Below are 18601 nucleotides of genomic sequence, written 5' to 3'. Positions count from 1 at the left end.
CACACCTTTACCAGGAGGCCCCAGGGATCGAACCTGGGTCCTCCCATATGGTAGATGGAAACCCAATAACCTAATCACGTGAGCCACATCCACTTCCCTGTAAACTCTTCTTACACCTAAACTAATTTGTAATGTCACTCAAACCTCACAGCATATGGCCCATCAAATAACTTATATTAATAATCTAGCTAGTAACCCTATGTCTGATTTGTTTTCCTCATTATCTTAGCCCTGAATTTCATAGTTAATTCCCATACTCACCCCACTAATAGCCCTCCTTCTTTTAATATCAACAGAACTGTACATTCTCTGAGCTATAATGCAGTTCATTCAAACAATAGTCCAAAACATGACCCAGAATCAGCCTCCTCCTAATGCGTGAAATTCAGTACCTGCCATTAACCCCTAAAACACAATTGCAATAACTCAACAAAACCCTGTTCCAACCCTCAACAACAGGAAGGAACCCAAGATAATAACTAAAGGAATCAATCATGGCTATCCTCATTCCTCTCTTATTTTTCTTCACCCTTAAAATCAATCCTCTTACTTGTTACAACATCATTACTGCTATTTTTGCTGCTTCCTCTTTTTAGCCTGAATTGTACAATCAACGATCCAAGAATACATGAATGGCTTCTTCCTGATATGTGATAATCAATATCAACCCTTGCAGGACCTGAAACCACAGCCCACTGGACAGAACAAAAGGGAACTTTTCTCTGCCCCTTGACAGCAGGAGGTAGCCAGATCAAGCCGATGCCCTGAATACCCTCACCTTCCCATCCTACCCAGTACCACATACCCCAATACCTAGGTCCCCCAATATATATATATATATATATATATATATATATAAAACCAAAGAGTTAGAAATGTTAGCAGTTCCCCCTCACTAGGTTTGCAATAATTCACAAGCTATGATTCAGTTCTCCCTGACATGCATTGAGGAAAGAAAAGCCTCCCCCCTATAGCCTAACTGCCTAAAAGCACTGCACTTCCCCAAAGGCTGAACAAAGAAATCACATGAAATTGGGAGTAAAGTGAGATAGCAACCTTCACTCCTTCCAGATCAAAGCACCACCTGCTCCTCCAGCATTCCAAGAAAACATAACACCCTATCCCACTACCCTCTAGCCATACAACGGAAAATTTTTGCCTCTTGGACTTCCTATTGGCCCCTGCACCACACTCGGACCCTCCACCCCCTCCCACTATCATTTCCCACCTAGGAAGGTACAATATAAATCCATATTGCTGAGAATGAGCTCAGCAATAGGTTTGCTTGAAGGGAAGGTGACGCAGAACTTACAGAAATAACAAACAAAGAGAAATATGAGAGAGGAACCAAGGATAGAACCAGGGGGCTCGCAGCTTCTGGAACTGAGAGCCTTGACCCTAGTTTCTGCATCATATTTATTAGGAACTCCAAAGCAGCTGTTCCTCATCAGCACAGCAACGTTTATAATAGTAGGGGTCAAGTGCAATAAATAGGGAACAGGTAAGCCGGTTTTCCACATTTCCCCCTTTTTGTTTTTGTAAAGCAAAGAAGGAAAATTTGGTGATTTCTTGCTGCCTCATATGCCGAAGTGTTTGTTGCATGCTTTTGAGGACTAAGTTCAAAAGAAACAAAGACAAACAAGGAACACTTCTCCCAGAATACCTCCTCCCCAACTTTCCCGCCAAGTCATAGAGTTTAGTGACTGTAGTCCATCCGCAATTCCAGGCATCGTTACTGTTAGAGGTTTGCAATAATTAATGAGGTGTATCTCAGTTTCCCCTGATATGCATTTGGAAAAAGGTAAACCCCCTCCTCCCATGTCTGACAGCACAGGCACTTTCCCACAGGTTAAACAAAGGAACCCTGTAGAGACAGGAGTAAAGGGAGATAGAGATCTTCACCATCTGCACATTAGAGGGAGATGGAGATCTTCACTACCTCTACCTGCATATCAGAGGGAAAAGGAAAGCTTCATGTTTACATATTGGAGGAAATGAAGAAACCCTTTAAAGCCCTACAGATCAAAAGAAACATTTGCTCCTGTAGCGTTCCAAGAGAACATAAACCCCCTAATCATTATCAAGAAAATTTTCTCACTGCCAAAACTTCCTATTGGTCCCTGCACCTCACTCGGGACCCTCAACCCCCTCCCACTAACTATCATTCCCCTGCCTAAGAATGTACTGTATAAATTCAAGTTCCCCCTTTTCCAGGAGTGGGCTGAAGTCTGTTCTTCAGACCCCCTCCGGAGGAGAGCGTCTCAATAAATTCTTTGCTTATGATCAATCAGTCTCCATGTCCCAGTAAGCGCCGTATTTTCTCCAACACTTACATTTTGTAATTTTTCTTCCAAGTTTAAAACAGCATTTTATACATAATTCCTAACTACAGCAGATTATAGAAACTCCAACTAATAATGATGACTTATTTCTCATGAGCTTAAGATTTCCTACCAGCAAGGCTATAGAGGCCAGTACTCAATCAAAAACGACCTCATTTTCCCCAATTTGTATAGTTTGAGGCATAGGCAATGACAACTTATTGTTACTTCCCCATTTGGGGCTGTGGGGCAGCTGGAAGTTTATCACATAATTTCAATGTCTTCCTCAGTCCTGCTCTTAGCATCTTCACTGGACCTGGGATCACAACTCAGTGCTGAATTTAAACATAGTCCATCCTTGTGAGGACTCTTTTTCCAGGCAGGAAACAATAGCTGACCTGTTATGAGTCCCGTTACAGTGTCTGTGGTAGTGAAAGCATATCTTGCCCCTTCCAAGAGCAGGAGGGTGCTGATGTCACAGTCACTGAAGTGAGCATTAAGGCCACAAGCTGTTGGTGAATAGCAGGCAGCGGGAACTGCTGCTCTAGGCACCACAAGGTCTGGTATTCATGATGTTCACTTTTCTGGTGGAGCCACTCTGCCTCATTCTCGGGTGTCAGTTGTGTGGCTCTGGATCTTCATGAGGCATCTGCCTCAACAGTCCTGAGAGGGATGTTAGACAAGTGGGCAGGGACATGACAGACATTTACCTGTCACTGCTGGCAGGTGTCCCAGATGTTCTTCCACGGATCTCTCCTCCATAGAGGGTGATTCACAACAGTCCATTGTTTCTGTTTTGCTTTTAGTATTTGCAATCCTCCCCTGGATAGGGATGGCAGTCTTCAGAGTGACCAGACACTACTGGGTTAGATCTTTCACTTTCAGCAGAACTAGCTATGCTGCACACAATTGCTTTTTTATATTGCACTTTTGGCCTTTTCCCACATTAGTGACTAAAACCCAAGGGGTACTCAGAATATTGCCTTTGCCACAAACGCCACCCAAAGCCAATACTGGTGCTGGCCACAGCCGATTCACAGGTTAAGTCAATATCCACCTTCCCCCCGACTCCTTTTTTTTTTTAAAGCAGCCTGCTGGAGGTCCTCCTACTCCCATGAAGGACCTTTCCTAATTAACACATCTTAGTGAAGGATAAAAGATTTTTAGTATTCCAACAATATTACTAATTCTATTAAACATAAGAAAACATTGTACTTTATCAAATACAGTAGATTATATAATTTTGTCTTACCCAACCAAATAACATTTAAGAATTTGATAGAGTAGCAGGGACCTTATAGTTTGCCCCAATTGTTTGCCTGTTCCAGGCCCTTAAGATACCATTATCTCTAATGTTTCTTAGTAGGGTCACTTCACAGGTTTCTTCTATGCAGCCAGATTCAATGCCATCAGGCCAGGGCAGAAAGTCTTTAAGACCTGCAAAAGTCCATTGCTAACCCTTTCACACAGTTTTTGTACTTTTTGTATTCAGTTCAGGCTTATTTTACTTTTACAAAACACATTAACTCACTGAATACTATCACAGTACCTTTACAATTTGCTATATGCATACTAATTCTGTCCTATATATCTCCATTTCATGATCTGATAAAACTAATCATTTTAAGACAAAATACACCTTAAATTTTAGTTAGCATTCCCACAAATCATTTACCTTTTTCAATATTCACTTAACTTTTGCATTCCATATTAGGACAAAATACACCTTATAATATTTCAGTTAGCATTCCCACAAAGTTTTTACTTTTTTCAATACTCACTTTCACATCTTTCATTTTATCTTATGAAGAAAAAGAAATTATTCCTTTCAATTTAAGCAAGAATTATTTTTTATGAAGCGACATAGTAATTCTATTAATCAAGACTTACACTTTTAATTATTATAGAGATCTCATTAACATTTTAAACTCAGGTAATAATATAAGCACTTTTTTTTTATTTTTTGGCCATTTGTATAGAGCTCTTTCAGTTGTGTTTTTTTTTTCATTTTTATCAAATTAAATCACCATCCAGAGGTATCAGAATAGACACTGACAATGAACAATCACAAAAAGAATTACAACATACACTGAAACAATTACAACATACACACTGACATTGAACAAGCGCAAAAGCAGTTCCAAATCTACTAACTTAGAATTTCTTCATTAATTTTAAATCGACTTTTTATATGCTCTTGAGCTGCCCTGTCTTCTGCCTTTTCTGTTTCTTTCCTCTAACATTCTTTTTGTTAATTCTTCTTCTTGCTTTCTTTTGTAATCCAACATTTCTTTTCCAGTTTTCCTCCTCTCAATTTCCTTTTTAATCTCTTTCTGTCCCCAAACCATACTTGATTTATGATACCATGCTTGAACAAGTTCTGTAGTTTAGATACTTTGATGTAAAGTGCTTCTAGTCTTCAGAATGAGACCCAGCCATGCAGTTTTCAGCGTCTGTTTCTCCATCTGTATGACTGGAGGTTCTGGGTTCCACAGGAACTTTCCTCCTCTTTTGGCATTCATGGTATGGCTTTATCCAACGAGCTGGTACCCACACAGGACGTTCTCTGTCTCCTGGGGAAATGCAAGCAAACCCTCTTCCCCAAGTTAAGAGCTTCCCTGTTGTCCATTCATTGGTCAGTGGATCATTCCACCAAATTAAAGATTTTTCAGACAGAGTTTGAGTTTGAGTTTGAGAATTAGTTTGGAAATGCCTTTCAGCTACTGTTCCTTCCAGGGTTGTTCCACAGTTAAGAAAATTGAGAGTGAATAATGCTTTGTGTAACTGCACTGATGGTGTCTCCCTGTCTCCCCCTTTTTGTTTTTGTAACATGAGTTTAAAGGTTTGATTTGCTCGCTTGACAATAGTTTGTCCTTGGGGGTTATAAGGGACTCCTTTAGTGTGTGGAATACTCCAAGTATCTAAGGAAACCTTTTAAGGGAGACACTGGTATAAGCAGGAGCATTGTCCATTTTCAGAGACTGAGGAAGACCCATTACAGCAAAGCAAGCTAACAAATGTCATCTTACATGTTGAGCAGTTTTCTCCAGTCTGAGCTATAGCTCAAATGAATCCTGAACAAGCATCTATAGAGACTTTAACATAACATAATTTTCCAAAGGAGGAGATATGAGTTACATCCATTTGCCACAGAGAGTTAACAGTTAAACCACAGGGGTTTACTCCAGGTTCTGATTGTTTTGGATTATTGAGAATTTGACATGATGGACAAGTACGAACAATGTTCTTAGCTTGTGTCCATGTTAAAGGGAAATGAGCTCTGAGGCCAGCTGCATTCAGATGGGTTAAATTATAAAAATGACTAGCTTCTTGTAAAACAGGAGTAACTAACTTATCAGCTTCATTATTGCCCTGTACCAATGGTCTGGGTAAATTTGAATGTGATCGAATGTGAGTAATAAAAAATGGACTTTTTCTATTCCTAATTATCTGTTGAAGTTTGTGGAAAAGTTTGTAAAGAAATTGATTTATATTGGGTTTGATAAAAGCTGTTTCAATTAATTGGGTTACTTGAACGACATAAGCAGAATCCAAAAGAATGTTTATGGATTCTTGTACGTCCTGCAAAGCAGTAAGCACTGCTACTAATTCAGCCTGCTGAGCTGAGAATCCAGAAGTAGGAATTTTCTTGGTTTTATAACCAGTATACCCAGCTGTACCATTTCCAGACCCATCGGTAAAGATTGTAGGGGCATCAGATATTGGTTGAAACCTAGTTATGTTTGGTAAAATCCATTGAGTGTACTTAATGAATTGTAATATATGATTCTTAAGGTAGTGATTATCTATTTGTCCAATATAATCAGCAAGGGTTATTTGCCATTTTAAGTGATTTTGTAAGCAAGCCTCAACTTCTTTGTGTAAAAGTGGAAGAATGATATGAAAAGGGTCCTGTCCATGAAGGGCATGAGAATGTTCACAGCCTTTGAGTATAATCTGGGCCATAAAATTCACATAAGAAGATAAAGTTCAACAACACTATTAGGCAAAAATACCATTCTACGCTATGATCTTGCTGCATAAGGACTCCTGTGGGAGAGTGTAAAGAAGGCAAAATGAGCAATTGCAGCAGCTGTTCTGGATTAATGCGTTCAACTTGGGCACTTTGAATTTTTTCCTCTACAAGTTTTAATTCTGTTCTGCTTCTTTTGTCAGAACTCGGGGGCTGTTTAATTGAGGATCTCCTCATAATAGCAAAAAAAGATTAGACAGTTCATATGTAGAAATGTCAACTTTGGGCCTTAGCCAGTTTATGTCTGCCAATAATTTTTGCAAATCATTCAAAGTTTTAATATATATAGAGTCTCTACAAATCTGAACTTTCTGAGGCTTAATTGTAATTTTATCAATAATAGTCCAGAGATAAGAAACAGGAGTAACCTTTTGAATTTTCTCAGGGGCAAGTTTTAACCCTGCTGCAGTTAAGCTCTTTTCTAAGGCCTGATATGCTAAAACTAAAGTCTGGGAAGAGGAAGCAGCACATAATATATGTATAATGTATAATGTATAATGTAACAGGAAGGAAAAGCCATTCTGACTGGATCTAAAGCTTTGGCTGCAGAGTTTTGACATACAGTAGGGCTATTAAGCATTCCTTGAGGAAGATATTTCCACTGAAACCCTTTCATGGGTTCTTTGTTATTGAAAGAAGGCACTGAGAATTCAAATTTCTCACAGTCTTGGGGACCCAAAGGTATTGTAAAGAAACAATCCTTTAAATCAATAACAACAAGTGGCCAGCTACGAGGGAGTATAGCTGGTGTGGGCAAACTTGGCTGCAGTGCACCCATGGGTTGAATGACTGCATTGACTGCTCAGAGGTCTGTTAAAAGCCTCCATTTACCTGATAATTTCTTAATAAGAAACACCAGAGAGTTCCAAGGACTAAAGGATTCTTCAATATGCCCCTTGTCTAATTGTTCCTTAACTAATTTATGAAGTGCCTCCAATTTGTCTTGAGTTAATGGCCACTGTTCAACCCAACCCGGAGAAGTTGTAGTCCACTTGAGAGGGATGGGTTTGGGTGATCCAAGGAGGTTAGACTGAGCAGTGGCCATTATGGAAAAGGTGGATACCCTAAATCCTTCACGATTACCATGAGCTGTGGGATCGATTGGTTTAACAATTCTCTGGTGGAGCTTACCCAACCCTAATCCTGGAACATGTCCTTGTTTCCTTGTTAATACTTGACTTTGTTTACTATATTGGCCCTCCTGGGGAATATAAATTTCAGCCTGCCACTGTTTTAATAGATCACGTCCCCAAATATTGATAGGTAAGTCTGCAACATATGGCTGCAGGGTGGCAGGTTGCCCATCAGGTCCCAGACACTGAAAAATCTGCACACTTTGTTTCAAACCTCTGGGAGTGCCAAGTTCCACAACAGAAATAGATGCATCTTGTATTGGCCAAGCAAGGGGCCAATGGTTAGAACTAATGATAGAAATGTCTGCTCCAGTATCAGTAAGTCCTTTAAACCATTTGTTCTGAATGCTTACTTCACAAACAGGATGAGATTCTAAAATTTTTTCAGTTAAGAATACTCCTGTCATTCCTGTACTTCCAAAACCATCTTTCCCTCGAACTTTCTTACTAGCTCCCATCGAAACATAAGGGAACAACAATTGTGCTATGCGATCTCCAATATCGGCTTTCCAAGGAATTGAGGTGGACATGATAACTTGAATCTCTCCTTGATAGTCACAATCAGTTACTCCTGTGTGTACTCAAACTCCCTGTGAGGTAAGACTGCTTCTCCCAGGGAGAAGTCCAACCTTGCCAATTGGTAAAGGTCCCTTTATTACATTTTTACAAAGACCGGGGTATTCCCTGAAAGCAAAATAACAGGTTCAGCCGTAGGGATATCTACGGCTGCACTTCCTGCTGTGGCGGGGATAAATCCAGGACACTGTGGAGTGTTGGGGAGTGCTCGGGTTGCTCTACTGAACTGGGAAAAACCCCTTTTGGAATGGGGCAGGGGGCGGGCCCCATTGGAAGTTTCCCGACAAGGGGATGCCATTTCTATGGTATTTAAACTGACATAGGTTAGACCAGTGATATCCTTTACCACAGCGGGGACACAGCTCAGGTAGTTTCTGAGCTGAAATATTCTGTCTGAATGGCATTTTTCCCTCAGACCTTTTCCAACAATCTTTTTTCATATGACCGGTTTTTCCACAATTAAAGCATTTACCAGAAAACCTCTTATTGATTTTCATCCCGGCCATAGCCTGAGCACAATTGAATACATCCAGACAAATCCACTTTACTCTTCATAATCCCTATAGCTTTCTGACAATTCTGATCAGCATTTTCATAAGCCATTAGCTGCAAAATAGTATCCGCAGCCTCTAAGTTATTGACCTGTTTTTTGATAGTCTCTTGTAACCAAGCAATAAAGTCAGGGTAGGGTTCTTTAGGTTCCTATAATATTTTTTGGAATGACACCGGAAGTTGGCCTTTAACCTCAATATTTTGCCAGGCTCTTAAGCAACAGCACTGAACCTGTGTGATGGCTTGCTCATTCATTGCTAATTGCTGATCTACTCCCACCCAGTTCCCTACCCCCACTAATTGGTCCAAGAAAATGGGGATATTATGGGCTCTATGGTGAGCAGCCTGAGTCTCTACATGATCCATCCACCAGGTTTTTGAATTGTAAAAATTCTCCAGGCCCTAGGGTAATGCAGTGCTAACGCAGACCAGTCAGCTGGGATCAGCCTAGAGCCTTCAGCCAGCCCCTGCACTGCACCATAGGTAAAAGGAGAATTTGGACCATACTGTTGTACTGCTGATTTTAACTGTTTCAATATTTTAAATGGGGAGGGTTCATGGGTGAACTCATAAACTACATTTGGGTTTTGAGGATCTACTCCAGGAGCTATTCTTTCTTGTATAATTAACCGGAAAGGCCATTTGATGCTTCCAAATCACCCTCCCTTCTAGCCTGTAAGATGCCCTGTTGTAGAGCGGATAACTTTGGCTGAGTATCTCCAGATATGGGAGGGGCAGAGGGAGTCGGTGGAGGGAAAACTGATTTTCTAAAGTCAGTTAATGAAGAAGCTGAAGGCAAGACAATAGCAGGAATTTCCTCACATTCTCTATCTTCATCCTCTTCTGTTTGCAAGGGTTCTTTAATTATAATCAAAGTGGGCCAAATAGTAATGGGGAGCGGAACACCTCAAACAAGTAATTTTTCTAACTCTTTTCCCACTTTTTCTCAGTCTCCTAATTCTAGACTTCCTGTTGCTAGGAACCATGGGCAATATTGTTCTATAACCTGTAAGAGTTCCAAAATACAAAGCTCAGTGACCATAGCTTCTCTTGCTTTGAGAAGCTGTTTCAAGAGACAGACATATGGGCGATATTTGGTTGAACTGTTTTCCATCATAACCCTGCAAAAACACCCGAGAGTGTCCTTACTTAGGACTTGGAAGGTTTTCTGTACCACTTGGGGCTTTACGCCGTTACACCGCCTTTTAGTTTCACTTCAAGCGAGACTTCTTCCCTTTGGGCCCCAAGTTGGGCGCCAGTTGCTGAGAACGAGCTCAGCAATAGGTTTGCTCAAAGGGAAGGTGATACAGAACTTACAGAAATAACAAGCAAAGAGAAATATGAGAGAGGAACCAAGGATGGAACCAGAGGGCTTGCAGCTTCTAGAACTGAGAGCCTCGACCCTAGTTTCTACATCATATTTATTAGGAACACCAAAGCAGCTGTTCCTCATCAGCACGGCAACGTTTACAATAATAGGGGATAAGTGCAATAAATAGGGAACAGGCAAGCCAGTTTCCCACAACACATATTCCCCCTTCCAGGAGTGGGCTGAAGTCTATTCTTCAGACCCTTCCATAGGGAGAGATTCCCAATAAACTTTCTGCATGCAATCCCTTAGTCTTCCACATCCCAGTGAGTGCCACACTTTCTCCAACACTACTCTTACATGATTTTTATAAGGGAAAAGAATTCTTCATCTGGATAATGGTGTGGCATAAATCACCACAACAGAGAATCATAGTACCACACACAACTTCTGTAATTGAACCAAGTTACAGACCCATAATCTCTTGAATGAAGGGGAGACTTTGTCCCCTAGACAAATAATCTTATATGCCAAAATCCAAAAAAATTATCATTTCAACCTTCCTCCTAAACTTCTACAAAAAGACCTTTAGCTACTCACCAGGATAGAATGGGGAATGGAAATACTTGAGGATTACAGGCACTGTAATTCCTAGGAATTCAAAATGCCACAGTGATCCTCACATAAGAGGAGATCTGACAGAATGTGAGTCTCAAGGAGACTGACCTACAAAAAAACTCTTCAGCATGCTTCACATGGACTCAATTAAGGAGCATTTTCCAAGGTTTCAAGGTAAAGATAGTAGGTAGGATTTGCACTGACAACTGTGATACAGTCCCTTTTTTATTATTTCATATAACAGAAGTCATAGTACTGACCAGAAAATGTCTGGAGACTTTTCTGCAGCAGCTGCAGGCATCCCAGCATTATGCTTTATAATTCCTAAAAGGTACTGAAGTTTTCATCTGTATAAGTCAGCCAAAGGGGTGCTGTATTAGTCAGCCAAAGGGGTGCTGATGCAAAGTACCAGAAATCAGTTGGTTTTTATAAAGGTTATTTATTTGGGGTAGGAGCTTACAGATACCAGGCCATAAAGAATAAGTTACTTCCCTCACCAAAGTGTATTTCCATGTGTTGGAGCAAGATGGCTGCCAACATCTGCCAGAGTTCAGGCTTCCTGGGTTCCTCACTTCCTTGGGTTTCTTTTTCCTGGGCTTAGGTTTTCTCTCTTCCTGGGGCTTGCTTCTGTTTCTTCTGTGAGCTTACTTCCTGGGACTCCAGCTTAACGCTTCAGCATCAAACTCCAACATCAAAACTCTAACATCCAAAACCCTCTAACTCTGTCCTTTGCCATGACTTTTATCCCTTTGGTGGGTGGGGACTCAATGCCCTACTGGCAAAAGAGGTTTACATAATTACTTAATCAAATAAACCTATGAATCCAAATAATCTAATATGTCCAAAGGAAAAGATCATTTCACAAACATAATCCAGTATTTCTTTTTGGAATTCATCGATAATATCAAACTGCTACAGATGCTGATGCAAAATACCAGAAATCTGTTGACTTTTATAAAGGGTATTTATTTGGGGTAGAAGCTTACAGTTAACAGGCTAAGTTACTTTCCTCACCAAAGTCTGTTGCCATGTGTTGGATCAAGATGGCTGCCTATGTTCAGCCTTCCTCTTCCTCTTAAAGCTCCATGGTCAGGCTCTCTAGGCTATGTCTCTCCCCCTGGGTTCTAGTCTCTCCAGGCTCAGCTGCTTTGTTTTCTCCCCTAGTCCATCTGTGAGCTGTCAGGCGAACAGTCTTCTCTCCTTCCTCACAACCAAGCTCCTCTATGTGCTTACTTCCTGGGACTCCAGCTCAAAAACTCCAACTTCCCTCTTCTATGGTGCTGTTCATCTGTCCTACTGACATGGCCCAATCAAAGCCTTAATCATCTGCCCCATGGCCAGTCATTTCACTGGAATGTGAAGCCAAGGACTGGCTCGTTCAGCACAAATCCATTTGCCAAATCCATTCCAAAGCCCGGATGCCATTTTGACATGAATTGCCAATGACCCGCAGTCCAGGATATAACCTAGCAACCTTTTATAAAAAGTATTTTTAATATTCACATTTGCCCAAGGTCACCAGGTGTTTCATTTCCCTGACCCAGATTAGAGTTTGGCTGAATCGGTAACATCCCGGGTAGTTCACTAACATTAACTACATCAGTTGGGTGCAGTGGATGTGCCTCTAGCCTCATGTCCATGGCACACTGGAGTGTTCCCAGCACTGTCAGGAGAGAACACACTCACGTAGACATCTGTAACTGTTAACATGAGTGTGTGCAATGTATGTCTGGGTCCTAGGTCTAATAAAAATATTTTGTTTCTGGAAAAAAAAAAAGCCTTAATCATTATTTAATCAAGTAAAAGTGAAACCTCTGAATCCAATATAATCTAATAATAATAGAAAAATCTATGCCCAGAGGACAAGACCAGTTCAAAAACATAATCCAATATCTATTTTTGGAATTCATAAATAATGCTAAACTGCTATAACATCTTAATCCACTTTAACTTAAACCTAAAGTTTCAATCTGACAAGAAATCAAAGGAACAAATAAAAATTCTGACTTTGATGACACTGTCTCTTATATACTGACCCACAAACAACAAGCCTCACAAAGCTAGGCTGGCTGTCTTGCGTAAAAAACCTGGAAGAGACACAGATATCCGTAATAACAGCAGGAACTGGTGAATATAAATGGGAATTGATCCTAAGGAATATAACATTGGATTAGGCAAAATTTATTTATACTGGTATACTAACCAGCAGGGGGTAGGGGATCCCAGAAGGGCATATCTACTGTATCAAAAAAGTCTAATATCTCTAGATAGTTTCCACAAACAATTCTTTATCTATGGCTCTGGAAACTGAAGCTAGACTAGAGTATAATGACAGAGTCATTAAATAGGAAGTTACTAAGCCAAATTTCCATTTTAATAACCCCTTTCTGGGTTTTAAGAAATTGGATCTCTCTCTCTCTCCCTCTCTCCCTCTCCCTCTTTCCCTCTCTCCCTCTTTCCCTCTCTCCCTCTTTCCCTCTCTCCCTCTCTTTTTCTCCCTCTCTCCCTCCCTCTCTCTCTACTCTGTGTGAATGTGTCCAAACTTCCAAATATTTCTTGACCAAGTCCCATTTCAGGGCCCAAATAGGTTCTAACAATCTTCCACCAACACATGACTGAGTAGAAATCATAGTAGAAATCACACCTGTAAAGAACACGAGGGGGGAAACAAATGTGGCTCAACCAATTGGGCTCCCATCTACCATATAGGAGGTCCAGGGTTCAATGCCCAGGGCCTCCTGGGGAGGGCAAGCTGGCCCATGCAGAGTGCCAGCCCACTCTGGAATGCCACCCCATGCAGGAGTGCCCCCCTGTGTGGGAATGCCACCCAGTACAGGAAAGCCGCTACGCATAGGAATGCCGGCCGACACTGACAGCTGACACAGCAAGATAACACAACAAAAGACACAGAGGAGAGAAAATAAGATGTAGCAGAACAGGGAGTTGAGGTGGCGCAAGAGAGTAAGCACCTCTCTCCCACTCTGGAAGGTCCCAGAATAGGTTCCCAGAGCCACCTAATGAGAATACAAGCAGACACAGAAAAACACACAGAGAATGGACACAGAGAGCAGACAACAGGGGAACAGGGGGGGAGAAATAAATAAAATAAATCTTTAAAAAAAAAAAAGAACATGAGGGATGGGAAGTGGATGTGGCTCAAGCTACTGAGCTCCCACCTATCACATAGGAGGTCCCTGGTTCAGTTCCCAGTGCCTCCTAAAGAACACAGTGAGCTGGCATGATGGGCAGGCACAGCAAGATGACACAACTAGATAATGCAACAAGAACATGAGGAAAACATAATGAAAGACATAACAAAGCAGGGAGTCAAAGTGGCTCAGGTGATTAAGTGCCTCCCTTCCACATTGGAGGTCCCGGTGCCTCCTAAAGAAAGAAGAAAGATGAAGAGACACAGCAAGTACAAACAATGAGGGGGTGGGGAAAAATAAATAAATAAAATAAATCTTTTTTTTTTTTTAAGATTTTTTTTATTTATTTAATTCCCCTCCCCTCCCCCGGTTGTCTGTTTTCTGTGTCTTTTTGCTGCGTCTTGTTTCTTCTGTGTTGTCAGCGGCACGGGAAGTGTGGGCGGCGCCATTCCTGGGCAGGCTGCACTTTCTTTCACGCTGGGCGGCTCTCCTTACGGGGTGCATTCCTTGTGCGTGGGGCTCCCCTACGCGGGGGTCACCCCTGCGTGGGGCGGCACTCCTTGCGCGCATCAGCACTGCGCATGGGCCAGCTCCACACGGGTCAAGGAGGCCCGGGGTTTGAACCTTGGACCTCCCATGTGGTAGACCGACGCCCTAACCACTGGGCCAAGGTCCGTTTCCTAAAATAAATCTTTAAAAAAAAAAAAACACTAAGGGAAACTGAGCCATCTTCATTTGACACCTGGAAAAACAGACCCAGGTTGTGGCAGTTTGATAATATTTATGAATCCCAAAAAAGAAAAAGATTATGTATTTAAACTGGTCTGTTCCTCTGAGTGTCATACCCTTTGATTGTACTACATTCAAAAGTTTTAAGTTTACTTGAAAAAATCAATTTAGGGCTTTTGATTTGACCACATCAGAAAGGCATGACTCAAGTTAAATCCCTGCCCCTTTGGTGGATTGATATAAACTGACACTCACTCAAGAACACATATAGGGGTGGCGGACCTAGCCCAGTGGTTAGGTCGTCTGTCTACCACATGGAAGGTCCGTGGTTCAAACCCCGGGCCTCCTTGACCCGTGTGGAGCTAGCCCATGTGCAGTGCTGATGCGCGCAAGGAGTGCCCTGTCACTCAGGGGTGTCCCCTACATAGGGGAGCCCCATGCGCAAGGAGTGCACCCCGTAAGGAGAGCCGCCCAGCACAAAAGAAAGTGCAGCCTGCCCAGGAATGGTGCCGTGCACACGGAGAGCTGACACAACAAGATGACGCAACAAAAAGAAACACAGATTCCCATGCCGCTGACAAAAACAGAAGCAGACAAAGAAGATGCAGCAAACAGGCACAGAGAACAGACAATTGGGGTGGGGGGAGGGGAGGGGAGAGAAATAAATAAATAAATAAATAGATCTTTAAAAAAAAAAGAACACGTATGGAAGAGGAGAGAACTTGGTCATTTCAGTCCTGCCGTGTGACAGAAAGAAGAAGGTTGAAACAGCTAAAGCCACTGGAAGACGAATGAGCTACTTGCCTGATAGTTTGCAGCTGAAGAGAACAGAGCAGCTGAGTAGCTGAGAAGGCCTGAGAGACCAGGCAGATATCACTCACCATCTTGCTTCATTATGTGGCAACTGACATTGGTGAGAAAGCAGCCTTGAGTTGGACTCTTTAGTGCTTTGTGACTGATAGCTTTTACACCAAATAAATACCCTTTATAAAAGCCAACATATTTCTGGCACTCTGCATCAGCACCCCTTTGGCTGACTGACACACAGGAGGATTTCAAGTCTTAGTGTAGTTAGCTATAGAACAAGGTCTGTGCACAGATCTCCTGGTCTCCAGAACAATCCCTTTTGACCCTACCTTTCTCCCTTTTTAAGACACCCCACAAAGACGCGAAGGGCCCAGTGATCCATATGTCTGCAGCCCTTGGGTCCAGGACCAAGCAAGCCCTATGTCCCCTATGCTCTAGGAATCACTGAGTGATGGGAGTTTTCACTCAAGTATGCTCAAGAGGTTGTGACCCTGTATTTTCTCGGTTACTCTGGGAATGAGACTAAACTTGTTCCTGTGGGGGATCCCCTACCAAAACATCAGGCTTTACCTGAGCAGACCACTCCAGTGTCATAGACATGGGGAAGGTTATCCTTTTGAAAGTCCGTATGATCACAGTCACTGACAGTTGGTTCTGTCCCTTCACATGAAAGATCGCCATACCAAACTGGTCCAACCCCTGTTCCAAAATAAGACCTTCTGGGAACATCAACAGCATCTCCACATTCTAGCTGTCTGCACACCACAGCTGCATCCTTCAAGTTCCAATTGTTATCAAACACTGTGCCCCATATTCCTTGGATTTTCACCTCCACTCTCCCCTCACAGTGGTTGCTTCCATTCTCCAGCCTCAGCTCCACATCTGCAAGAGAGAAACAGACACAGAACACAGGAGCGATTATAGGACACCATGCAGTGCTATGCTGGTAAATGCTAAACAACAGGCTTCCTGGGGAGAAAAGCCCTTAAGTATAGCATGTGTTGACTTCTGTAGTATAAATACTCCCACCATGGCCAATTACAAGCTACCAACTGCCATCACTGAACACAAAGTTGTAAAGAAATGTACACAACCATTTCTCATGAGCTCCAGGCAAACTACTAAGGACAAGCCTTCAGAAGACTCTGGATATTGCTTTCCCAGTAAACATGCTTAAGGCTGAAAGAGGACTAGCCTCCCCATGTCAGTTGCAGGTCAGGGCCCATGGAACCAATATGGGGATCTCCTCTCTCCTTCTCTGTCCCATAGGGGGCACTGTCACCTATGGAACAAATAGGCCGTGCTAGATTACCTATAAAATTTCCGAATTATTCCCACCTCTTGGTATTCATGCTCATAATCCTATCATCTTGAACATGGGCTGGATCTAACATATATCTAACATACAGAATTTGGCAAAAGTGATAGAATGTCACTTAAAAAAATTAAGGTTGAAGAAAAATATAGCCTCTCTCTTTCTGACCTCTCTTACTCTCTCACCTGCTTATTCTTTTTTTTTTTTTTTAAGGTTTATTTATTTATCTCACCTCTACCCTTCCCCACCCCTCCCCCCGGTTGTCTGTTCTCTGTGTCTATTTGCTGCATCTTCTTCATTGTCCACTCTGTTGTTGTCAACAGCACGGGAATCTGTGTTTCTTTTTTTTGTTGCATCATCTTGTTGCGTCAGCTCTCCGTGTGTGCGGCACCATTCCTGGGCAGGCTGCACTTTCTTTCGCACTGGGCAGCTCTCCTTACAAGGCACACTCCTTGCTCATGGGGCTCCCCTACGCGGGGGACACCCCTGCATGGCACGGCACTCCTTGCACACATCAGCACTGCACATGGGCCAGCTCCACACGGGTCAAGGAGGCCCAGGGTTTGAACCGTGGACCTCCCATGTGGTGGACGGATGCCCTAACCACTGGGCCAAGTCCGCTACCCATCACCTGCTTATTCTGATGAAGTGATTGCCATTCTGTGAGACGCCTCATGGAGAGCCCACATGGCAAGAAACTGAGGGAGGCCTCAGCTGAAGCAACAGCCAGCTTCAATAACCCATGAATGACTAAATCTTTTCAATAACCATGTGAGTAAACTTAGCAGTGGATCCATCACAAGAGTAACAGCCTTGTAAGAGAACCTGATCAAGAGGAAGCAGCTAAGCTGGGAAATACTAAGTGTTGTTTTAAACTCCTGGTTTGGTAGTAATTTGTTAAGAGCAATAAATTTATCAAAAGAAGGGACACCTGGGAAGATGCTGATCTAGAAAAGGATTTGAGAGAGATCCATTCTAGAAAGGAAACAAAGATAAATGGACAGTAGGTTAAGGAGATAGTAGAAGCCATCCTAAGAAGCTTACTCAGAGTTTTTTGTAAGGTCTGACATTAGGGTGGGTGTAAAGAATTGAAATGGAGATCCTAATAGTATACACAAAGCTACCTTTATTAAAACTAAAATTACTGAGAGGCAGGCCCTGTGTTAGGTGTTGGGAATGCAGAAAATAACAAGACAATGTTCTTGCCTTCAGGAGCTTATAACTAGCTATTGACTTTGACAAGTAAGCAGGTGGTTTCATTACTGTGAAAAGTTCAAAGATACTATTCCTAGTTATAGAGGGTTAAGCTATTCAAACCATCTCTTCTTCTGAAAATAACTAAAAAAGGGAATAAATATACTAAAAATGATCTTAAAAACATTAAAGACCTGATTAGTTAGGAAGAAAAAAGTCAAAATCTGCAGAGGAAATGGAAATCCACTGCGATAAAGGAGTAGGGAATGTTCTCTTTCACTGAAGACATTAGCCTACTTCATAAAAGTTGATATATTTTCAGGCTTCTATAGGGAGGAGGATGGAAATAAAACCACAAAACAACACCCAAGATAAGAACTCTAACAAAAGATGCTCTCCACAATAAATGGGACATTAGTTGAAATTAAGATGTCCTTACATAGAATTAGTCAAACTTTCACTTTCCAGGCTATCTAGGGAATTTCAATTTTTTCACTTGAATTAATGTGGTCCATTGATGATACTCTTATAAAATCATGGAAGAGTAAAATTAAAATCCACTCCAGAGGAAATTCCTTCATCCTAGGCCACAACTTACTTCTACAGAAAATTATTGTAAATAAAATGACTAGTAAATTGTCAAGAATAATGGACACACAGAGAAACAAGACTCCATTAGAAAGAACCTGGAGAAACTACTGAAACAGACATACATAGATATCTGATATGAGAAAAATCAGATATAGGCTATAAAACAAATACATAAACTATGTTTAAAGAAATCAAGAACATTCTTAGATAATCTTCAGGGAACTAAAAAAGTGATTTTTTTTAAAGAACTAAAAAGAATTTCTATGAATGAACA

The 18601-nt window shown here is 41.7% G+C and overlaps 1 protein-coding gene across 1 annotated transcript in view; it reads right to left on the bottom strand.

The window, feature by feature from the left end:
- LOC131277645 (antigen WC1.1-like) overlaps nucleotides 1-18601 on the bottom strand; it is a 67429-nt gene that overhangs the window by 39435 nt on the left and 9393 nt on the right. Inside the window, exon 2 of the mRNA XM_058292684.1 lies at nucleotides 15798-16109. Within this exon, the coding sequence (XP_058148667.1) occupies nucleotides 15798-16109 (312 nt within the window). The remainder of the gene's footprint in view (nucleotides 1-15797; nucleotides 16110-18601) is intronic.

This window comes from Dasypus novemcinctus, unplaced genomic scaffold (assembly GCF_030445035.2).
Source record: "Dasypus novemcinctus isolate mDasNov1 unplaced genomic scaffold, mDasNov1.1.hap2 scaffold_215, whole genome shotgun sequence".
NCBI lineage: Eukaryota > Metazoa > Chordata > Mammalia > Cingulata > Dasypodidae > Dasypus > Dasypus novemcinctus.
Note: the sequence above shows the minus strand (reverse complement) of the source record. Positions and strands in the feature narration are given on the sequence as shown.